Raw genomic sequence first — 25,212 nt, forward strand, 5'->3', positions numbered from 1 at the left:
TTTTTTGGATTTAAACGTTTCAGCAAACATTAATAGCTGTGGAGAAAAACTAAAAGTCGATTGTGCCATAGTAGGTTATAACTTCCCACACCCTAACACCTGATGTACGGCTATGATTTCTTTCCAAAATAAGCTCATCCATGGAAATCAAGATCATGGAAATACAAGTTGTACCCAACGCGTTTTCATTCACTAATCCAAGTAGCATGCTCTCTAGCAATATGTTGGCTTGCAACTGTTGGCCCTTATTTTAGTCATTGGTAGAGTTCAATTTGAGACAAGAAGTAGAATTAGCCGCTTTTGTCACGATGTTTTTGCTAGTGCCTTTTACCCTTTTTGGTTTTCCCATATTTCCGTGAATCAGCAATATGATTCCTTACAACTTTCTAGCTTCTGTCAAGGATCCTTGCTACTGCACGTAATGAGAATCGTAAATTCTTCAGAGCATTTATTTTTGCTATTTCTGTAGCTGTCAAAGTTTTTCAGAGCCCATGTGTGTTTGAAATTAATTTAAAACAGTTGTTTTCAACTCTCTTGTAGGTACTCGTATTCTAAACAAATTTTTTAAAAAGATCGCCCTTGTAAGCTCCTGATTGGAAATATTCGAAGTGGCCTCATCTTAGTGGATCATTTTTTTATAACCTTTTTTAGTATTAAAAAATTCCAACGCTCTTTTCCAATTTTCCATTTAATTATAAGAATTTTTAATAGTGAAATACTTACAGGTCGCAAAAGTTTTCGGGTACATTCAACACTTTTATCAGCTATTAAAAGCAAAAATCTGTTTCAAAATGTGTGTCCTCATCCTATATTTCACAATTTGCTTTTTAAAGTGAAAGAAACTCTTGATAAATACTCAATTGCATAGATATCAAAATGAAAGCTTTTATGGGAAGGCCCTTTACATGCCCTTTTAAACCATAAGTTACTTATCAAAATTGACGATGTTCGGTATTTTATGATTTTTTTTTTCATTGCTGTTCATACAAAAATTACCTTAAAATTGTTCTCATAGTAGTTTCGTTGCCCTAAGTACCTTCAGATAAAATCAAGGTCGCCACCATTTATGTTATTATCAATAAAAAGATTCTGTGTCTGTATTTAAATTTCTGAGCTTTTTGTTGTTTTTGATAGATAGCAAGTTCCACTTGAAAGGTTAATTAGCATATAAAATCACTTTTCATTATAAAAACAAAAATCTGTTACGCGGTTTGAATTTAATGTTGATAAAAAAATTCATTGTATTCATTGATTCAACCAACAACATCGTTGCATATTATCTACTTCAGCAAACATGCTGCAGGTCTTTGAGTCTTTGTTTTTATTTTATAAACAATTTATTATGAATATGGTATCAAAAAATTGAACAAAAAGGCGAAAGTGAAAGTTAAGTGAATGTTTTTTTTTGTTGAAGCAAAACTTGTGTTTATTTAAATTAATATTACAACAAATGTTTAAATGTGAAAATTTTATTTAAATATAGGTGATTTTTTTTGGTTATAATTGTTTAACCAAATTTTAAATATAAGGAAATAAGTTTTTTATTTAATAAAAAACAAACAAACACAAAATGCATGGCCAAAGGAATAAATGGTGTACAAAATTGTCGAGCACATTTCTACGAAAATGGTGTAAGTATTTCTGTTATATTATAAATATTTTTAACTTTTTGTTAATGGCTGAAAAGAGGTTTTGAATTATTGATCATTTAAGTGTCTCATTCTTACAATTTTTATTAATGGCCGAAATTTGACAATAGCGACCAACTTGGAACACAGATGATTACTGATTATGAATTCTATAGCAAAAAGAAAAGGGCCTAAATGGCAGCCCTGTGGTATTCGAAAATAAAATGTTCACAAAAATATGAACACAATCATTAACCTATGAAGTTTGAGTGCTATTAAATATGATAAAGGCAATAAAAATCAATCTGTTGATTAGTCGTAATTTATGATTATTCTAAAAGTTTATAGACTCTTTTAAAGAACATTTACCGCGTAAGTTAAGTAAGTGACTTAAGTTTATGTGAATGAATTTCAATTACTTTTATGATAATTTATGATGATGGAAATTACATTTAAGTGTTTTTAAGCTTTAATGTTATCTTATTTTATTACCTCATCTGCATACCGTTTAACGCTTTGGTTTATGTTATTTACACAAATATCATAATAATCATAACACGCATGTTCATTGTAAAATGTTCTCGCGCAGCTTAATATCTTCTCGAGTTTATTAAATTATATCAAATGTGACATAATAAGACCACCATCACCTGACTTGGTAACCGCCATTCAATTTTGCGTAAGACAATAAAATTGCGGTCTGTGAAAATGTTGACAGGAATTGAATTAATGAGAGTAATTTTATGTTACCTTTTAAATCATGGGTAAAGAAAAACTTAAACGACTCAATGTGGTTTGACACCATTTCTGGACCGAACTGACATTTTTCTGTCAACCAAACCAATTTCTGAGAAGGTAACTTAATTTGGTCCAAGTGTGTTAAGGGTCTTATGTTGTCTATAAGGAAGTAAATGAATTTAAGTTTTTGATTATGATGGAAGAATATTTAATGTTAATAAAATTAAAACATTTAATTAATAGAACACACGAACTATCAAATCATTTTTGAACTTAAAGTCATCATCATCAGAATCATGTGAAAATAGTGAAGGTCAATTTTAATCTCTAAGATAAAACAATAAGAGATAAACACTATTTCTGAATATTCTATCTATTATTAAGTTTTTTAAACTATTTTTATACCTATTGTATACCTAAATAATAAAACGACTTTGATTTGATTTGTAATGTTTTAGTTAAACATTTCCGGTTCTGGGAACTAGTTATGAAAATATACGGAAATTGGTTCATCTTGAAAGGAACTACTTAATGTTTTTATGTTAAAAATAAAGTTCTGACAACATAATTTTAATTTTTAAGAGAATTTTGAATTACCGAAATATTGTCTGTAAACTTTAACATCTCAAATTCAGTATTTGAATGAAATGCGGACTAAATGAAAGAAACTTACGTTTTTAGTAAGTCATTTGGACTTAATAGTTTTTAAACAACAACGTGTAAAGATCAATCGTTAAACAATTTAGTAGTAAAGGATGGTTAGATTTTAAGGGTCGTTATTGATTTTTAATAAAGCACAAATTATTTTAGAAATTATTTCATTTCTTTTATTTATGAAAATATTGGTAGAAGACGCTGAGGCATAATTGACCATTAATGTGCCAATTTACCTCATCCCTTAGATCTAGAATAACTGCTGACTTATCGACGTACACTTTTTCTTTCAAATAACTCCAAAAAAGAAATCTAACAGTACCCGTGTTTTTTTGGAAAATCTATCAATAGTAAAGTAGGATTTTACACGAATAACAAAAGCAGTATCCGTTGTATGAATACTGCCGATAAAAGTTCAAGTAGAATCTTACTACGTATGGATTTTTGACATTTATACGAGTCTCGAATGGATCTTATGTGATTTCTTTCTAAAATGTTGGTACGATTGATATTGCATTCGTATGTCTATGGCAGTGTTCGTTGAGTAGTTGTGTATTTGGAATCACGTGTTTTCCAATGGTAAAACAAATCAATCTGTTACTGATATTATCTAGTTTTGTTAATGAAAATGCACTAAGTGGGCTTATTTTGCAAGAATAGAAAAGATAATTAAGTTTTGCTATTTTTCCAGTTCAGGTTAAATAAATCTTTTTGGTTTCCACCGCACAAAAAGATTTAAATATGATTAAGTTTGACAGCACTTTCTAAAATGGAAAATTGTGTTTCGATATTTCTTATGAAGTATAATAGTTTGATTTGTGTTAAACAATGAAGAGGTGAATAGTTCAGCAAATCAAGCTCATTTCAACTCGATTCAATTATATACAAAATTGAGCCGAGCTTCAAGCTCGCTTCAATACCACATGTTAATTTAGTAGTCTACGAACAAACCCCCTTCTTGAAGTTTTTCTTTTATGTCAAAGCTGCAATTGTTAAATGAACTTTCTTTATAGAATCTCAATATCCAAATGTTTTCTTACCATTTATTCTTAAAAAATGTCTATTTTATTAGTTTTTTTTGCTGAAGTTAATTTAAACTTTTCATTTTCACAAAACCTTCTTATATTTGTGTGTTTTTTTAATTATTATTCTGACAGATCTTCTTTCAGTTGAACCAATTTTTAAATACAAAAATCTGGCTACTGCCGATGCGTTTTCTTGGGAATTTTCTACTATACTATTTATAGAATGCTAAAAAAACACGGGTAGTGTCAAATCAATTGGCGATCAATTGACATCGCCATATATCCATACCTCCCAATTCGGGCTATCAAAAGTTCGCCTGATTGGCCTTATTTTGGAAAAATTACTAAAGGTGAAAATGAGCCTCATCACTGAAGATAATTTGTATTGCCACCTTTCTGACCATTGACCAAATTGAAATGAGGCTTTAGGTCTTACGTCAATGGTACCTTGTTAGCATGTAAATGCAAGTCCTTATACATAATGTTCATTATCGAAGAGCTAGCGAGGTGCAATTGGTGGGCACGACTCGACGATGAGTTGAGATGGACGGCTATTCAGTTTGCGATAGATGCAGCGGTGTTTTTATAGACCCGGTTTGTTAAAATTTTTGCACGATTTTTCTGATTATACGCACATTCGAACGATTAAATCGACCGAAAAAATCGGGATGTGAACGCCTATTTTCATAATAAGCCTGAATAAGTTCAACGTGTTTCTCTATTGTGTATTTTTCCATAGTTCAAATTGAATTAGTCCAAAAAATGAGAAATGTCAAATGAAATGCTGAAAAAAAACTTGATGTTTAAGTTTGGTTCACATTTAACATCGGCTTTTCAAATTTAACCACCTTTTATTTTTGGCAGGATTTTATTTATTGTTAAAACTGTCAATTGCAATTATATAAAAATATTACCAGATGTCAATTTCTTGAAGTATTAAATTATTCTAAAGACAATATTAATTTCTGTTCTTACATTATTCGAGATGTGAAACATCGGGATTCATTTTTAACAGCTATCTCTTTTGAACCTGTCATCTTATGACATTTGACAATTTAAAACTACACCATTACTAAAAATGGAACAATGACCGCTTCCAAATATTTACACAGTATGCAAAACTTAACCATTTTTAGTTGTCCTGAAGCAACTTTTTCGGACAGAAATATCAAAACTGAAGGAAATTTTTAGCTGTTCGGATAAGTAGTTAGTGATGCAAAGAATAAAAACTGAGAATATTGGATCTAGACCATAAAGATGTGATTTGCAAATGTGTAAATTGGTAATGGTCGTGAGAAGGATATACTTCTCCAACCGTAGACGTTTCAGAAATGTCTCCCATTACTTTCCCATACAAAATAATTGTTTTCTTACTTCAAACCTCTTATTAGAAAATTCTTTATTATCTATTTGTCTTTGTATTAATGTGAACCAACATCTTTGTTTCAAACTTAAAGCAAGTAATTTACATATCAAAACTTTATTACAATTTAATTATCTACAACTTCATTCAGATCAAAATTGATCTTGTGAAGATCTATTACAAAGCTGTTAACAAAGAACATGAGGCGAACCACAGGGCAGCCAATAAGTACCTTTTTATTTCTTAACCAAATAAAAACATCACGTGTTTACTGTTTTTTCTACACAGAATAAATACAAAAAATATGGTCACACAATAATTATTGCACTTTGTGTGATGAATCTCAAAACATTTATAAGTTATAAAAATGACATCCAGAGTGTAATGAATATACTAATAAATCTGTCTAACAAAACTCCATTAAAAAGCAAACAATTTAATCATAAAGATAGCAATAAAATGTAAACATGGGTTAAAATTTACATATGTACATTTTGTAAATCCTAATCTTTAATTATTGAAAATTTCCACATCTCAACAATTAGGTATACCATTTTTTAAGTGTATGAAGAAAATGAAACCTGTCAGTCATTACAACATTACGAAAACACAAAATTAAAGTGTCAAAAGTCATAACCACAGCCAATGAGAAGTGTTAGCAACGATTAGCAAGGTCGTAGTTATGAACAATTTTTACAATGTAAACAAGTAAGAGTTACAAATACAGTAACATTAAGCAATAAATTTAATAATATTTATTTAATTTACCTCTGATATCATTGCTGACGCACAAAGTTAGCATTTAAATTATATTTTACAAGACGTGTCAAAAATACCAAATAATCAATTTGACACATTAAGAAAGATGTACAAATTCGAATAGTGTGAACATTTCCTTAATTGGCTAAACACAAGGGAGCTGTTGCATCACGTTCAATGTCAAAACCAATTTAAAAATACGTCAATCAAAAATTTCCAAAAATCTAAAACCAATATTTCTTTTTATTCTCTTTACAGGGATCACAATAGCATTTGCAGTATGCCTAATTATCCTTGGTATTCTAGTCGCATGTGGATTTTCAGCACTCATCAGACAAATAATTGACCATCAGGTGGCGCTGAAGGAAGGAGGTCAAACATTCGGTTGGTGGTCAAAACCACCAGTTGAACCAAGAATGTCAGTTTATGTCTACAATGTCACAAATGCCGATGAATTCCTCAATAATGGTTCAAAACCAATTCTAGACGAATTGGGTCCATATGTTTACACGTAAGTACATTTTTACACATGGATTTTTAAAGAATCATTTAAGACTTCAAAAATATCAAAGACCAGATAAATTAACTTTAATCAAATTGTCTATGTTTGGAGAAGGAAGTACAAAGTAATTAATTAATATTTGAATGGAAATAAAACAAAACCGAACGGAAATGATAAATCATTATCTTTGAAAATCGGAAAATGATCATCAAGTAATCAAATCAAAGTTATTTAGATGTGATGATAATGATTATGTGAAAAATCTCAAGGTGTAGATGTAATTGCCATAAAAGTTGCATGTCTGCAAATTTCTTTAAAATGTGTGTGGATTGTGATTCGTGTTAAACGCTTTGATAAATCTTTGGTTATTAATGGAAATATAGGACAGTCTTGTGTTTTTTTGTTTAAGTCACAAAAAATTAGGTGATTAGATGATCGAAGAAATGAAAATCTCTTTTCTTCTAATGAGAGTGTTTTTTTTTTGTTTTTTGAGCAATTAAAAATATAAAAGTTATCAGAAAAGTCATTAATTAAAAGTGATTGAAATAAGGCTATATAAGAAATAATTAATAATAATAAATAACAAGCTAATTACATAGTTTTATATTTAAATAGAAGTTTATATTTATTTTATTAATTAATCATTTGCAATCAATAAGTGACCTTTTCACTGTGAAAGTTCAACAGTTAAAGTACAATTTTTAATTAGAAAATATATTTGATATTGGAAAAAGTTGAACTTGATAAATCAAAAGTTCCTATAATTATTTTATTATTGATAATTAATGACTCTTAAGTTAAAAACCAAATCAAGTACCTGTCTCAAGTTTTGCATTTCAATAAATATAATGTTAGTTTAATTCGAAGAGAAATGAGTATGAGTAATAAGGTAATGATAATTGGTGGCAATTTAGAACGAGTAACACTAAAACATTATTTTATTAGTGAACTATACAATTATTGTGTTTTTCTTGGAGTTTTTGAAAACATAGAATAGGAATTTAAGACAAGTTAAAAATTGCAATCAACAGAAGTACAACCCTCAAGAACTTTTTCTTATGTTAATTTTGAACATTATTAAAATTTTTGAATATTATTGAAAGGAGTTTATCGTTCACTTCAAAAAACAGTATTCGTAAGGAATAGAAAAAAGCTGATATGACAACAATGAAGCCAATTTTTCAGTCCAATAAGGCACAGAGAACAAAACACAAGGGAGTTGTTTTAGACCTCTGATAATTCATTTTTTCTAGGCACTATGATACACACGAAACCGATTATTTAGTTTTTTTGATTTTATTTTATTATGAAAAAACGGACTCTTGGATTTTTATATAAAAACTACTGAATATCGAAAACAATATATTCTGTGAAATAAAAAAAGTTTGAAGACGATATTTTTAATTTTTGAAAAGCTATTTGAGTCGAAAACAAATTTTTACCAAGTTTCAGTATTGTTTTTCTTAGGCTTTTATTTTTTATTAAAAAACTGTCAATTAGATTTTCCCAACATTTTACTGAATGTTGACAACAATACTTTCTAAAATATAAAAGTAGTTTAAAGTTAATATTTCAAAGTTTTTGATAAATATTTGAGTCGAAAATCCATTTATAAAAACTTATATTCATTTTTTTGTTTAGGTTTTATTTTTTCTAAGAAAACTGTCGATTCGATTTTTCTCAAAATTTGTCCCAATGTTAAAAATAATATTTCTTATAAGTTCAAATTCCTAAAAAGCCATAATTTAAAAATTTTGAAAATATATTTGTGTTGTAAATCAATTTTTACGAACTTTTGTTAAATTTTAAGTTTTTAGTTTTTGTAAAAAAAACTGTCAATTCGATTTTTCTCAAAATTTTACTAAATGTTGAAAATAATATTTCTTATAAGATAAAATCAGTTGAAAGCCATTATCTCCCATTTTCGTAAAGATATTTAAGTCAAAAATCAATTTTTACCAACATTTAATAATTTTTTTTGTTTAGGTTTTATTTGTTTGTAAAAAACAGTTAATTACATTTTTTGCAAAGTTTTTCCGAATGTTGAAAAAAAGATTTCTTATAAGATAAAATAATTTTGAAGCCATTATCTAAAGTTTTTGAAAGGATATTTGAGGCGAAATTAAATTTTTAACATCTTTGAGTAATTTTTTGTTTAAGTTTATATTTTCTGTACAACAAAAAAAAATGGTCCATTTGATTTTTCTCAAAATTTTAACAGATGTTGAAAACGTTATTTTTCGTTGCACAACATTGTGTTGGAAATGGAAGCATTCGTAAATTTTGGTAAATTCGTAAAATTTTCGAAGTGACAAATTTATTTTTCTTCAGTTTTTTCGATTTATAAAAAAATCGTTGACTGGATTTGTTTCCAAAAATATATTAGTTTGGTATCACGTTACAATATATAATATGCAATTCAGTTCAAGTCTCTAGCATCATTGGTTCGTGAGATATTTATAATTAACCAAAATTGTCACCTTTTTTTAATTTTCTTGAGAGCCGTTTCTGCATCTTTCTGCATTATTATCTGTATAACAACATTTATTTGAAGTCGATATCTCTTCTGGTTCTTGAGCTAATGGACGACGAAAATAACGTCGCGTACACACGCGCGCACATACATCTTTCTAAAAATCTTTTATTTCGACTCTAGGGACCTTGAAACGTTGAGAAATTTCAAAATTTTCAATTTGACAAATTGGACCCATTACAATAACTTCCTATGGGAAGTTAAAAATATATAGGAAACATTCAATACAATAAAAGACTCAAAAAAAAGACTCTAGCTCAATTTTCTTGCTACCTTTTCTTGCAAAAAGTTGTGGTGGATTGCTTAAGAAAAAGCTATAAGCCGTGACAAACTAAATATCGTTCATCATTCGCACTTGATCCCCTACTCTACCTTACACCTATTGCTAAACTTAGCAAACAAATAACAGCAAGGTCTGCTATTCTCCTCAAAACTTCGTCGCAGTGGGTTAACAAAAAACATTTGCCACTCCGTAATTCTAAGGTATGTAGAATCAATTTCAAATCAAGTCCACAACTACAAATCCACAGAAACTTACAAATTTCTATACCTTCCAGATTTTTCTGGAAGGATAAGGCATTCCTTTAAGATGAGTCGGTCCACTTTTTTATAGAGATGGATCAAAAAGAAATGAAGGCGTTGTTGTAGGTGAATACTCTGAATGACTGAAAATAAGTCTCTCATTCCGCCTTCCCAATTATTGTAGCCTATTCCAGGCGGAACTTTTGATGAACACATTCTACCACGCTATAAAGAATGCAAACATCAGGTCACGAAAAATATCTTGCCTACACTAGATTTAAAGCGCTTATAAGGTGCTTGCCATCTGTGAGCAGATCGCATATAAGCTTGATAATCGGTATCATAACCGGGCACCGGAAAAGCAGGCCACGCAGATACTCGTATTCTCAAATGACATTTGCAGAAACTGTATGAGTAAGGAAGAGGAGGAAACAATTCCTAACTTCCTGTGTACATGCCCTGCTCCAGCTCAAAAACGAAAGACCTACATACCTAGAAGAATTCTTATATAACGATCCCAACAATCTCAAACATACTTAATCAATCTTTCACGTTTCGTTAAGGATTCAAACTGGTTTCATTGAGTTTAGAAGAAAGCCTCAAGACTCATGTGGTATTAAAATAATTTACCATTAAACTGGCCCAAGTAAGTCCTACTCTATCACGGGCAGCCACTTAAACCTAATCTTAACATGAAAAACACTTAGCAAAAATGACGCCTTGAAATAAAAGTTATTACCTTGCAATATCTAATACTTACCAAAGGGACACATGAAGAGGAAATTTATCTTAACAGATGGTAAAATACGCAAGAAAAGGGTTTTCAATAAGTGAATTGATTTTAACATTAAAGAAAACGAGTATTTTTTTTAAGAGAAATCAATAGCTGCTTGTTTCCTTATTTCTAACAGAACTTAAAAAGACTCAATAACTACCGAGGTTTAAGGGCTTTTTAAGTTCTGTAAGAAATAAGGAAACAAGCAGCTATTGATTTTTCTCAAAAAATACTCCTTTTCTACGGACTTCTCCAGAAATATTTTCAGTTATTCCAGAGCAACGCAAACTGTCCCAATCTTCACGTCACCAACTTTTTTGAACAGTTCTAAATGTTCTCAACAGTTTCTTTTTGGGCGAAGCAAAAGACGCCTCATAATGTTAGAAAAGTTCTTCCGTTTTTCTAAATGTTTTACAATGTCACCTCAAATTGTTTGTTACCATTATCACATCAAAGTTGAATGTCCCATCATTACTACAAAAAAAAGATTAGGACAAATTCTATCAGGTCTATTAGTTTTTTGATAAGACAGAAGCCTCTTTTCAATTACTTTAGGTGACAAATAAAGTTTCTGTTTTATTCACACTTTTTTGTTTCATTTTTAAACCACTGTGAAAATAATTACATTTTTTTTCTGTGATGTAATATTACATTAAATCAACTTTTCACCGGGTTGAAAAGAAAATTACATTATTTAATCTTGTGATCTTTTTAACTTTTCACACACTTTAAATAAATTTAATAAGTCAAAACATCATTGCTGTTTGAAGATAATATTTATGAAATTATTCAAATTTGTTTGCTTGGTACTTAACTTTTTATTATAAGTTAATTGGCTGTGATATAAAAATATTTTTAAAACAGAGCTTTCTGTTTGATATGCTAATTATTCTACAACAAGAAAATGTATTATTGTTCTTCGAATACCAAGAAACAGGCGTTCGTGAAAAAAAAGATCCATAAAAAGAGAAATTAAAATTCTAACTACTAATACTTACTGCTAAATATAAAATAAATAAACCATAAATTATTCGTCTTAATAATTTAAACAGACTTAAACGAGGTAAAAACGACACTTTTAGAAATCTTGACGGCTCTTATATAAAAGTCCTACATTATGTAGTGTGAAAATAAGACTATTAATTCACTATTTCCTAATTGTCTTTTTCCAAAACGCAGTGTTTCTTCAACCTTCAATAAAAATTTGCTAGAACTCAGATAAAGAATGACAAATTTTAACTTCTGTAAATCTTAATTAACTAAAACAAACTTTTATTTCAATGTCTTAAGGAGTTTTCCAATAAGCCAATTAATTTTCAAATGCTCCCTATTTGGGCAACAGTCATCTTTTGAAATTCGACAAGTAAAAATTACGCAATTACTAAGAATGGAACAATACAATCTGTCTGTATAAAATATTACTACAAAAACTGATACCTAATTTTTTTACTGGCATTAATTCTCCAATTTTAAATCACAATTGGCCAAAGAGGTCGTCTAATTGAACGCTTGAGAATTTTTTCTTTGGAGAAACGCTTAAATATTGATTGAAGAACTTAAAGATGAAATTCATTAAGTCATCAAAGGACATACATACGCAAATATTTATGCTAATATTATCTTATAAAGCTTTAAAGTTTGTTTGTTTTGTTTGCATGTTTGCTTGTTTGTTTCAACCCTCTTTTATCCTGAACTACTGGACCGAATTAAAAAATTATTTCAGTGTAAGATAGCCTATTTAATGGTTAAGGCTGAAAGAGATATAACATCACACTCAGATTAATAAGTTCGGACAATAATGAATGTTTCAAATTCGGGCTTTATTTCAATTTTGAGAGTTTCAACTGCGTAAATGCGTAAATAGTTCTATAAATAAGTCCGCAACAGCATATGTCTTTCTTTTCAAGTTCGCTCACTAAAATCTTTTTAAAGCTAACCAAATTTGTTCTAAAAAAAAGCATGTACCTAGGTTACAAGACAGGGTGTCAATATTTTTTGAAAAATTGTAAAGCAACTTTAAAATTTTGTAGTCTACTCAAGAACCTATAAAACTGGATATCACTATCTTGACGCCACTAACCAATAACTTCCTGGCTGGCACACATTTAAGCTTCCTATATCATCTATGTATCCTATTTGGCTTGACTAATGCATAATTTCTTACACAATCAATTGCAAATGTAAAACCATACCAAAAATATCACTTAATTTAGTTTAAAGTTATAAAATTACAACTTAATCCATGGTATAAATAAGACGCATAAAATGTGTGTGACAACTTATTTCAACCGGTTAAGTGGTAAGCCTATTTGTTTCTCAACATCAAAGAAAATAAACACAAACTCAAGAGTGTCATTGGTTAATAGTTCAGTAACACAAAAAATTTAAAACACTACCCAAGACATAAAATTCAGCTTCGAAACGGAACATCATGTCCGTTATCGACATCGATGTATGGCGTCGCGTTTTTATACCCCGACTTCCGAAAAGTGTTACACAAATGATTTTGTTTTATTTGACATCGAGTAAAGTGTTCGTCACGATTTCTTTTTATTGTTTACCGCCACTGTCTTCATAGTGAACACCTACAACATGACACAAATTAGTAGACGCTGAAAATCAATAATTAATAACGTCACCTGTCAAATTTGACACATGAACCATCAAATACTTTTGAAGAAAGTTTTTTTTTGACATTTCAAACGAGTAATGGTTGAATCATTAATGAGGTATGAAGGTCAATTTTGAACTTTTGAGATATATTGATGTCAAACTTACAGGTCCCAAAAAAATGTCACAGAGCCTCTCAATGGTTCATTCATGTTGGGAGAAATCCGACTTTATGGTCAGTCTTACATCAAGTTACGTTCAAAAGACTCTTGAGTGTAAACTTGCGTCGAAATTGTATGTAATTTAAGTTGCATAACAGCTGTATTCGATTCGCCTCGGAAAAAGTGTTAAACAAATGAAGTCTTTACATATTTCCATCAAACCTAGATAACAATGCAACCTTAAGACACATTGTTTAAACCTCATAGTTTTCCGTCTTTTAAAGTTATTATTATTGTAACCAATTTGTTTATTTTTTCTGTTTGGTATAAACTGGTGTGATGTGAATTATTCCACTTTTCGTCATCATGGTGCTCTTATAACTTCGTAGTCGCCGCCATGCTACCGTCTGTCCGTCATGACAAAAGCTTCTTTGCGCTAAATACCTAAGCGCACAGGTTGTGTCTTTTATGTGTGTGATAAACTTGTTTCACTGACTCAGGCATGGCATGAGTCTTGACTGATGTTGTTGATGTAATGAGTGACTTTCTCTTGGCCAAGCTAAAAGATTGGTTGATATACAGGTAGGTACTAAATTGGCACAACAAGTTTACATATGATTGAAAAAGTAGACGACAAGTCCAAAAAAGAAAAAAGATATCAGAGAGGAAGTTAGACAAGTCAGAGACATTCACTTGCTTACTTTTTTTTAATATAAGTCGTTTTGATGATAAAAAGAGTAATATATGGAAATGACTATGTTGCAGCAGGCTTTTTGAATTGGGTACAGTAAAACCCGGATAAGGCATTCATAGTTTAAACAAAAATTTAGATTTTTTTCTTATAAAACCCATCTTACAAATTTCTTTGGCTTAACTAACTTACCCGCTAAATTACCTTCTATTTTATTCATCTAGTTTTAATGAATTTTACTTGAAAAATTCTTCTAAGCACACGTTTAAAACCAGCTTAAAAAGACAAAAACTTCTTTTCTTTCGATCTTACTTGGATATCGTGCCTTGAATTTTTCATAACTGCCGTGTTCTTTATAATTATCCAAGGCGAATAAGTGGAATTGAAGGCAAGGCACTTACACAGGTTTTACTGTATAGGGTTTGTGTATTAAGCTTAAGTATGATATAAAATATTCATTCATATAGAGGATTAATGATATCGGATTTCATAGGAAAAATTGTTATCACACTTCTTGCTTACCGGAGTTTTTGTTTGCTCAAGATTTATGCAATGAGGCTCGTTTGCCGGGAAATACACTATTATGTATACCTTCATTATGATGACAGGCTGAAAAAAAACATATTTACATAATTAATTTTAATTTGTAGTAAATTAGGAAAATTTATATTAAATGTTTTTGATTTATCACATTTGTAAGTTTAAAAAAAAAACAATTTCTTTAAGATTGGTTTTGGAAGAAGATTTGAAATTCTTTAATGATGACTTTTAACATATCTTGTCAAAGCAAATAGATCAAAATATAGTCTAAATATGATAAAGTCATAAAAGTTATGATTCCACTTCTGACACCATGTAATTTAATATTTCCTATAGGCATAGGTTACGAGCTATTTAAGAGAACCTCTTTTAACTAAAAGTTATAATCTATTTCGGTAGAGAAGATACACTTTATTGAACTAGACCTGGTCGTGCTTTCCATTTCTGATACCATGTAGTAAGCAAAAATATTGTGATATTGAGTAACATCCCTTTAAATTTTAGACGATCTTGTATCCAATATTACATTGAAATTATGCCAAGTCAATTCAATACAAATTTCAGAATATTGTTTCTCAGATAAGGATACTTTTTGTTCAAAAGTCAAGACCAAATGATTGGATATCTTTTTATTGTAAATGTAAAAGACTGATTTGGGGTTTTCTCAACTGATTTTAATGGAATAAAATTTTTTTAGTATAATTCTTTTTATCAACTTCCATCTACCTTCCCATCCACTCATCTTTGATCATATCAGAAGCTTTTTCACCTATCATAAACGAAGCAGCATTAGTATGAGCTGTTGGTGGAAACGGTATGATTCCTGTGTCAGCAACTCTCAACTTCCTCAAACCGTGAACTTTCAACTGAGGACTAACAACTGATGTGGGATCATCTTCAGGTCCCATTTTACAAGTGGCAACTTGGTGATGCAGAGTATAAGAAAGAACTTTTATCGAACATCTCCAATAATCATCACTTCCAAATTTGTGATCTTCACATCCAGGAGTTGGAATATCGTGCAATGTTGCATTGATCTTTTGCATAGCAGAAGTTTTTGTGATACGAATTGCTTCCTTGATACCCTCAAAAATAAACTCAACGTCCTCTTCAACTTCGAAGTAATTTGGATCGATAATTGGTGCATTTTTCGGATCAGCACTGTTCAAACGTAAATGTCCAGCAGACTTGGGATGAAATTGCATCACAAGAAATGAAAAAACGTCTTTACCCACTAGTGGCTCAAACAATTTATTATAGACGTCATCTCGAATATTTGCACCTCCTTTCATTCCTGTTCCGGTATCTTTGGGAAATCCAGCTGAAGCTATAATTAATTCTACATCAGGCAAATCAGCTGGTTCCTTTGAGTTCGGGGTTTTAATAAAAGCCAATGATTCTACACCACCTATGGTGGAATATATAGTTGATGGATCACCATTTTTGAACTTGACAAAATCCACTGGTCCTAAACGACTTGCAGAAAGTGTTTGTCCAGTTGTGTTGACTATAAAGATAGGACCGAAAAAACTCATGTGATCGTACATAATTTTGCCAACAGGGAGTTCTTTGATTATCGAAATCCCAACAGATGTAAGTACGTCATTAGGACCGATTCCGGAAAGCATCAGCAACTGCGGAGAATTGAAAGCACCTGCTGATAGAATAACTTCCTTCTTAGCTCGAATGGTGTACTTTTTGTTTCTATACGAAAATTCTACTCCATAAGCTGAATTCGTGTCAGTATCAATTAGAACCCTAGTAACGGTTGCAAAGGTCAAAATATGAAGATTCTTTCGTGTTCTTCTCATTGGGTCCAAATAAGCCTTTGCAGCTGAATGTCTGTGACCTTTTTTAGTAGTGGCTTGAACATATGATACTCCCATCTGTGATTCTCCATTGTAGTCGTTCAGCTTATGACCAGCTTCTTGAGCTCCCTCGACAAAGGCATGTGCTATATCAGTTCGATAGGAAACATCTTCCACACTAAGAGGACCAGTTCTATTGTGATACGGGGAACTTTCAAGGCCTACCAAATTTGCATTTTCTGATCGCTTAAAAAGAGGTAAGACATCTTCGTAAGACCATCCATAGTTTCCTGCTTCGGCCCAATGATCAAAATCTCTCTTATTTCCACGGTTGTAGATCATAAAGTTAATACCACTAGAACCACTTAGAAGTTTACCTCTTGGAAGAGCACACTCGTTATTTATCATACCTTGGCAGGAGTTCTTTTGTGGAACAGATTTATAACCCCAATTGGAATCGGTCTTTTGCAAAAGTGACGCCATAGCTGGAATATCATGAGCAGCATTCTCTTTTCCTCCAGCTTCCAATAGGTAAACAGTCCATTTAGGATTTTCGGAAAGTCGACTTGCGAGAACACAACCTGCTGGTCCAGCTCCAACAATGATAAAGTCGTAACTTGAATTTTCAGCTGGCACTAAGTAAAAAATTTATATCAAAGCATGAAAGAAGAAGGTTTCTATATACTTACAATCAGCTGGAAGAAGTTCCCCAGAAACAAAATCACCAGCATTAAATCCAAACTTCAAAAGACCCCCAAGGTTATTGGCTAATTGTGTCTTTGTAAGAGTGACATATAGTAGAACTATCAATAGCAGAAGGTTCAAGTTCAGCATATTATTGTAAAGTTTAAATGTTTTGATCTCATCAACTACCAACGAATGGTGGATTGTTATAAAAAGCTGAACGATTTTACACTCTCTTTTAAATAAAGTCACATTAACACAATGGGATGAGTTTCTATTTGCAAATATTTTGTGTTAAAGAGGTATAATTTTGCAAAAGCACACGTTAAGGGCCCTGAGGAAAAACCCATCACACTCAATATTCATACATGCATATTTAACTAATAGAATAAATTGTTTATAAAAATTTTAAAAAAACTGAAGAATAAAACAGGTTGCCACCATCATTTGGATAAACAAAGTGGAGTTTATAGGCTTTACGGCACTCATCTGCTTATGCAGCATTTCGATAATTTTTTACATTTAAATTGCAAATGCTCCATTAAGACTTTTAATTTTTGTTATCTTATTTTTTAAAGCTTTTAAAAACTTTAAAAAGATCTTTTTAAAAAGTTGTAAATAAGGATACGTGTTGTTCTTATTCGTATAAGCTTTCTTCAACAATGGTGTAAGCTTATTTCTTAATCATATCTAAACTCAATAAGTTCCAAATTTTATATTCTCGCCTTGTCTCGTTTTCATTTAGCTTTTCAATAAAACTTTATACCCTGCAGTAAAGTGTTGGCAACCCTATGAACAAAAAAGAAGAAGCTGACAGTTTAAGGTAGCTAAGAACGAAGCGTTACCCTAGAAATTAACGTGTTTTCATTGTTAAATTTTGACGGCCACTATTCGTTCTTCAATTTCAAGAACTAATAATTCTAAACAATAAGGGAGAAGAATTTGGTACCTGAAATTATTTTAAATTAATTGAAAATCTAAGGAAATACTTCTATTGGTTCTGTATAAATACAAACTTAAATCAGGAAGTTCAAAGTGTAAAAATAAATATTTGAATAGAAAATTAAAGAACTTTACAGATTTTATTTAGTCAAAAATTATTTATAATTTAATTTATGATAATATATGATTTTTTTCACTCAGATGAAATGATAAAATTTAGTATTTAGTTGATCACTTCTAATACGCATGGCATAATTCGATCGTATAAATTTGCTCTTTTGATTTAATTTAAAGGAAAAGTTGTTTTAATTTGCATTTATAGGCCACAAAGTTTATGTCGGAAGCGTTTAAAAAAAATAATTCCAAAATAAAATGATGATGAAAATTACCAAATATTTTGTTATTCGAAAGATCATTCCATATAAGATGAATTATTTCTGACATTTCTTTTGGTAAAATTCGAATCACTAACTTATTTAAGATGGTAGACAATCCGGGACGGACCTGAGCCTCAACCAACATGCGTCTCCAATTATCTCAGTGCCTAGCTAGCTGTCTCCTCCATTCTCAATCTATTCGGACTGGAACAAAAATCACCCGTAGAACCTTTTTGATATCCATAAAGTGATTATCGATTAGAATTTTTTTGATTTTTTCCAAGATCTTCCGTAATGTGAATATTTGATCAATGGTTGACTTTCCTGGTCCACATTGGTATGGACCAACACTTTTCCTATTTTATTGATCGTTCCAATTAAGAATAAAAATACTATGACTTCAGAATTAAGTCTTACAGTTGGATATTTCACTTTCTTAAGTTAAAACAACTCAAGAATAATACTTCATAAATAAAACAATACACATAAGTTCCTTCCTACTTTTTGACATAAGAGTCACTCCTATTTATTAAATTCCTCCAAAAATTTGATTATTTTAAAAGAATACAACAAAAATCGATAACCTTCAAAGTCAAGTCACTTAAGACTTACTCCCATTCATAGATGATCATATCAGCAGCCTTTTCCCCAATCATAAAAGAAGCAGCGTTTATATGACACGTTGGGGGAAATGGTATAATTCCTGTATCAACCACTCTCAATTTCCGTATATCGTGAACCTTTAGCTGAGGATTTACCACTGACGTTGGATCACTGTAAATACCCATTTTAGAAGTAGCAACTTGGTGATGAAGCGTATAGGACAGCGTCCTTATCGAACACCTCCAATAATCATCACTTCCGAAAGCGATATGTTCACATCCTGGAGTTGGAATGTTGTGGAGAGTTGCACCAATCTTTTGCATAGCAGGAGTCTGGGTTATTCGAATTGCTTCCTTGACACCTTCCAGAATAAATTCAACATCTTCAGCTACTTCAAAGTATTTCGGATCGATAATTGGTGGTTCTTCTGGATTATTATTCTTAAGCCACAAACTTCCCACAGACTGTGGATGAAAGTGCATTATGAGAAACGAAAAATGTTCCCTACGTTCAAGGGGGCGAAACATCTTCTCATAAATATCATCACGTAAATTTGCTCCTTCCTTGAATCCTGTTCCATAATCTCCAGCTAAACTTGAAGCTATTGTGATAAGTTCAACATCGGGTAAATCATCTGGTTCCTTTGAGTTGGGAGTTTTGATAAATGTTAATGCTTCTACGGCGCCAATGCTTGAAAGTTTTGTATAAGGATCACCGTCATAGAATCTGACAAAATCCATAGGAGTGATATCGGTGAAAAATAATGATTGTTCAGTTGTGTTCACCGTAAAGATCGGACCGATGAAACTCATATGGTCATACAAAAGTGTACCAACAGGAAGTTCCTTAATTACCGGTATTCCAACAGATGTTAGCACATCCCTAGGACCAATTCCGGAGAGCATTAACAGCTGTGGTGAATTAAAGGCACCTGCTGATAGAATCACCTCCTTCCTAGCTCGAATAGTATATATTTTGTTTCGGTGGAGAAATTCAACTCCAAATGCCGATTTTGTAATTGGATCGATCAATACTTTGGTTACTCTAGCAAAAGTCAATATATGAAGATTCTTCCGAGAGTTTTTGATCGGGTCTATATAAGCCTTCGAAGCACTGTGTCTATGACCATTATGAGTACTGGCTTGAACATACGACACTCCCATCTGTGATTTTCCATTATAATCATTCAATTGATGTCCTGCTTCCTGAGCACCTTGAACATAGGCATCAACTATTTGAGTTCGAAACGCTACTGTTTCCACACTCAATGGTCCTGTTGTATTATGATAATCCGAATATTTAAAACTCTCTAAGCTAGCTGCCTCGACACGTTTAAACAATGGCAAAACGTCATTGTATGACCAACCAAAATTACCGTTCTCAGCCCATCTATCGAAGTCTCGACGATTTCCTCTATTGTAGATCATAAAGTTGATGGAACTCGTTCCACCCAAAACCCGTCCCCTAGGAAGACCACACATATTGTTATTCATGCCGAAGCACGAGTTTGCTTGTGGAACAGATTTGTAATTCCAATTGGAGTTGGTTTTTTGTAAGAGCGGAACTAACACTGGAATATCGTGAGCGAAATTCTCATTACCTCCGGCTTCTAGCAGATAAACGGTCCAATTAGGGTTTGCTGAAAGTCGATTTGCCAGAACACAACCTGCTGGTCCAGTTCCGACAATGATGAAGTCGTAAATTGCATTTTCCGGTGGCACTAAGAAAATTAAAAAACCAAAGTTTAAGTTTCAGAAGATTTTCTGATATTTCTTACAATCAGCTGGAAGAAGTTGTTCAGCTAAAAAATCACCAGCATCTATTCCAAAAGTTAAAGCGTCTACTAAAGACTTGATTAATCTGGCCTTTGTACTATGAAGCGAAAGTAAAAGTATCAAACCAAAACAAAAAGTCGACCGAAATAATTCTTCTTTGACCTTTGACATACTTTAATAATTCAACTTGAGCTATACTCCTGTGCTAAAGCTAGGTAAGCAGAGACTAATTCAAATAAGTCTTTGTCATTCTAAAGCTAGTCATATGTATTGAAGAAGTAAACAATGTAATAGTTAATACAAAATCGTGACGGAAAACTAATAAAATACTTTAAGAACTTAGCGATAAAACTAATTAAACAAAATTAAGGTCTATTCACACTGATGACAGACAAATCATTCAACATTTATATAAACAAGTTCCGAAACAGAATTTTCTGAAGAATTTTCAGGAAGAAGTAATATTGAAATCTTCGATTGATTACTGTTAAAAAATACCAATCTAAAAGCTGATATTGACAAAAATATGTTGTTTATAAAATCTTCTAAGTTCTTGACTATTTCGAATGCTATTTTATTAATGCATCTTCCGTGGATTCTAAGCTGTTATGTCCATCGCAATTCTCCTGATAAAATTCTTTTTCGGAAAATTAGCATCATTAGCAAATGTAATAGCCTAAAATTTTGTCTCTTCATTGAAGAATTTCCTCAGGCACTTTCTATGTAAGCTCATTTCAAAATAAATTAATAAAGTATTTTAAAAAAAAACTTAAAGTATGAACTTTGTAAAATGTTTATTCCCATTCCATTTTAATCATATCGGATGCTTTCTCCCCGATCATAAATGACACTGCATTAGTATGTCCTGAAATCAGCTGTGGCAGAATTGAAGAATCGACAACTCTAAGACTCCTCACACCCTTAATTCTCAATTGTGGATCAACAACTGTTGTTGGATCATTCAAAGGTCCCATTTTGCAAGTTCCTACTTGGTGATGCAACGTATAAGACAATACTTTGATCGAACACCTCCAATAATTGTCACTACCAAATGTATAGTCCTCACAGCCAGGAACTTGCTTTCTGTACAAAGTTGCATTGATACTCTTCATAGCAGGTGTTTCACCAATACGAATTGCCTCCTTGATTCCAGCCAAAGTAACCTCAATATCATTGTCAGAAGCAAGATAATTTGGATCAATAATCGGCGGAGTAAAAGGATCACTATTTTCTATCCAAAGTTTACCCTTTGAAATCGGATGGAGTCCAATTACGAACATGGAAAAGTGTTCAACTCCCTCAAGAGGCTTAAAGACAGTGGAATATATTTCATCCTTAAAATTCCCAGCTACCTTTAAGCCCTTTCCGTAGTCACTGGCTAAACTGCCAGACAAAAGTAGTATCTCGACATCAGGACGATCAAAATCGTCGCGTGACTTATGACTTCTGTAGAATGTCAAGGCTTCGACACCTGCGGGGCTTGATATCCGGGTACTGGGATCTCCATCTTCGAATTTTTGTATATCCCTAGGAGTTATGCGTTCTGTGAAGAGTGTACCTCCCTTGACATTTGTTGTGAAAATTGGACCAAAATGAGATAAATGCTCGTACATTAAACTGCCAACAGGAAGATCAACTATCTGTTCGATACCGGCTGAATCGAGAACATCTTTTGGACCAATACCCGACAAGAGAAGCAATTGGGGTGAATTAAATGTTCCCGCCGACAAAATAACTTCCTTCCTAGCTTTGATGGTGTAACTCTTGCCTCTATGGACAAAATTAACTCCATAAGCCGACAATGTCTTGACGTCGATTAGGATTTTAGTGACAGTTGCAAAAGTCAAGACATGCAAATTCTTCCTCTTGTTCACAATTGGTAAGACAAACGCCTTGGCTGCAGTGTGTCTATGTCCATTTAGAAGAGTAGCCTGAATGTGAGACGTCCCAAATTGAGTGGCTCCATTGTAGTCAATCTTTGGATATCCCAAAGACTCCGACCCTTCCACAAGAGCATTACCCATGGCTGTTCGAAATTGTACATCTTCAACACCTAGTAAACCTGTGGTATTGTGATAGGGCGAATCATTCAATCCAATTAAATTAGCTTTTTCGGAACGCAGGAAGTACGGTAGGACATCGTCGTACGACCAACCCACGTTACCCGCATCAGCGATTCGATCAAAATCCTCCCGATTTCCACGAGTGTAGAGCATGAAATTAATGCCACTTGATCCACCCAACATCTTACCCCGGGGAAGAGCACACTTGTTATCCTTCATTCCGAAACAAGCGTTCTTCTGGGATGTTGACATATAATTCCAATTGGCTTGAGTAAGTTGAAGATTCGGTGCCAAAACTGGCAAGTCGTTTACAATGTTTTCCGTGGCACCAGCTTCAATGAGAAATACGGTCCAGTTTGGATTTTCGGAGAGTCTATTAGCTAAGACACAACCTGCTGGTCCAGCTCCAACGATGATAAAATCATAAGACGAATTTTGAGCTGGTACTGCAACCAAAAAATAAAGAATTTCAAGACAAATAGTATGTGAAGTTTTGTTGCAACTTACACTTCACCGGTTTTGTTCTTTCGTCATTGTAGGCATCTTGCCCCATTTTCAAAACCTCTTCAACACTTTCACTGGCCGCTAAGTTAATATTACAAAAAACTATTACTAACAAAACTAGATATCTTCCAAAACTTTTCATGATAGTTAAAATATATTCTAGAGAGGGTTTACACAATTCCTCTCAAGGTAACTTACTTGACTTAGCACTGAGGTTCAATTGAATTACAACTGCCTTAAATATGCGGAACTTCAACAAGCTTATCTAATATTTTGTTTGTGTGATTAACGCACATCCATAAAACAATAAACGAACAGCTTTTATTTGTTTTATTTTTAAGCTCTGTTCACACGTTAGAAAAATGTGCCAAATTAATGATTTCAATTCTTTACTTCTTAAACTTTGAGTTTATGTAAAGTTAGAAGAGTAAACACTGAATTGTTTTATTTAAAGATTTAGGAACTTATTTGATATAAAAGTTAATTTGTTTATTAAAATATATAGATTTTACCGAAATGCTTCGGAAGGCTTATCAAGATAAAATAACTTTGGTTGTTCGTGTAGGCTTCATACATTTTATAGAATGAGGTTCAAGGTTCTGATGTAAGGAATTAGTAGAAAAACTGTTATTAAGAATTGGTTCTGATTTTTATTGTTTACAAGAACTAACAAACTATAACTGACATTTGTTATAAAATAATTAGGTGGCACAAGAGTCCGTAGAGAACTAGGGCCTAGTGACTTACAAACCTTAAATATTCCTGTGTGCATGCCATTTCAGGAAAAGTAGGGACCTAAAATGTGTATGCCGAATCCGAACGGCTAATTGAGAAAGAACTTTTCATGGTAAGAATTACTCTTAGAGGATTTTTCAATTCCTGTTTCAAATAGGTCCTAACCCAACAAACTTTGTGATGTAGCTAGGTCTCTAGCTAGATGTCTCCAGCTGCGCACTTTCCACTTGTGTGCGCGACATATTTTGCGGTCTTTTTTTAATACGAAGTCTTCTGAGAGTGGCTTAGGATACTTTCTCTAATTGAACGTTGGTTTCCATTTGCTCAGAACAATAGCCATCTTAGACCTTGGACAGCACGTGGGTCCATCTCCGTAAGGTCTTTAATAGTTGGACAGACATTGACGTCGGAAGATGTTTAAGTAATCATATAACCTTTGTTAAAACATTCTTTGATAACAAAAGGTTCGGTAAAGCTGTTTCCAATTATTGGTTGAGTTTGACACGGACGCCTAAACTAGACATGGATGTATACAACTAATCCCTATAGATTTTGTCATATGCGGCCTCGAAATCGATGAAAAGGTAGTGACTATCAAATTTGGTGTTCTTAATTTTTCTTCAGAATCTAAAAGCTTTACTTCACTCTATTCATTGTCATTCTTTCCACCGATATCTTTCTCTTCTCTTATTTTCCTCTAGTCAGACGAAAGCCAAATAATGATAAATCTGCTAGAAGTAGTCATTTCATTCAGCAATTTTGACACAAAACATAAAAAAGTAATGACAAAAATTAAACGTCATTTGTAAGTGTCAAAAAATTGATTGTCATTTACTCATAACAGGAAAAAAGTGACAAACATATTTCCTAACCATTTCTTAGGCAATTTTTAGTCAAATTTATGACGAAAATTTTTATAAAATCTTTGATATTTGTTGAAATCTTTACAAACAATAAAAATATAACCTTTTTATATCAAGGCATTTTCTAATAATTTTGCTTCCTTCTCTTTTTTCTAGTCAATCGTGGGAAAAAGTCAATATCATAACAAATCGCAATGGAACTCTTAGTTATAATTTAAAAAAGGTCTACATATTCCGTGATGATTTATCAGTGGGATCTGAAGATGATGTTGTTATTGTGCCAAATATTCCCATGTTAAGTGCAACATCACAAAGTAAACATGCCGCAAGGTAAAATAAATTAACAATCTTCAAAAA

General features: G+C 32.0%; 3 protein-coding genes across 3 annotated transcripts in view; 1 reads left to right on the top strand and 2 right to left on the bottom strand.

Moving 5' to 3' along the window:
- LOC129950371 (uncharacterized) overlaps positions 1-25,212 on the top strand; it is a 60,537-nt gene that overhangs the window by 25,447 nt on the left and 9,878 nt on the right. Inside the window, exons 2-4 of the mRNA XM_056062314.1 lie at positions 1,484-1,631; positions 6,426-6,678; positions 25,012-25,185. Of these exons, the coding sequence (XP_055918289.1) occupies positions 1,571-1,631; positions 6,426-6,678; positions 25,012-25,185 (488 nt within the window). The 5' untranslated portion in view covers positions 1,484-1,570. The remainder of the gene's footprint in view (positions 1-1,483; positions 1,632-6,425; positions 6,679-25,011; positions 25,186-25,212) is intronic.
- On the bottom strand, positions 18,799-21,067 carry LOC129952315 (glucose dehydrogenase [FAD, quinone]-like). The gene is made up of 2 exons (XM_056064851.1): positions 20,693-21,067; positions 18,799-20,635 (listed from the first exon to the last, which is right to left on the bottom strand). Exons 1-2 carry the CDS (start codon positions 20,859-20,861, stop codon positions 18,921-18,923), a joined length of 1,884 nt encoding a protein of 627 aa, XP_055920826.1. The 5' UTR covers positions 20,862-21,067; the 3' UTR covers positions 18,799-18,920.
- Positions 21,466-24,962, bottom strand: LOC129952317 (glucose dehydrogenase [FAD, quinone]-like). Its single transcript, XM_056064853.1, has 2 exons — positions 23,261-24,962; positions 21,466-23,199 (listed from the first exon to the last, which is right to left on the bottom strand). The coding sequence occupies exons 1-2, from the start codon at positions 23,397-23,399 to the stop codon at positions 21,485-21,487; spliced, it is 1,854 nt and encodes a 617-aa protein (XP_055920828.1). The 5' UTR covers positions 23,400-24,962; the 3' UTR covers positions 21,466-21,484.

The sequence above is a fragment of the Eupeodes corollae genome, chromosome 3, assembly GCF_945859685.1.
Source record: "Eupeodes corollae chromosome 3, idEupCoro1.1, whole genome shotgun sequence".
Classification (NCBI taxonomy): Eukaryota; Metazoa; Arthropoda; class Insecta; order Diptera; family Syrphidae; genus Eupeodes; species Eupeodes corollae.

Coding starts and splice junctions, on each gene's coding strand:
- LOC129952315 (XM_056064851.1), bottom strand. CDS start 20,861: ATGTCAAAGGTCAAAGAAGAATTATTTCGGTCGACTTTTTGTTTTGGT. Junction 20,636..20,692: donor ACAACTTCTTCCAGCTGATT/GTAAGAAATATC, acceptor TAATTTTCTTAG/TGCCACCGGAAAATGCAATT.
- LOC129952317 (XM_056064853.1), bottom strand. CDS start 23,399: ATGAAAAGTTTTGGAAGATATCTAGTTTTGTTAGTAATAGTTTTTTGT. Junction 23,200..23,260: donor AAGAACAAAACCGGTGAAGT/GTAAGTTGCAAC, acceptor TTTTGGTTGCAG/TACCAGCTCAAAATTCGTCT.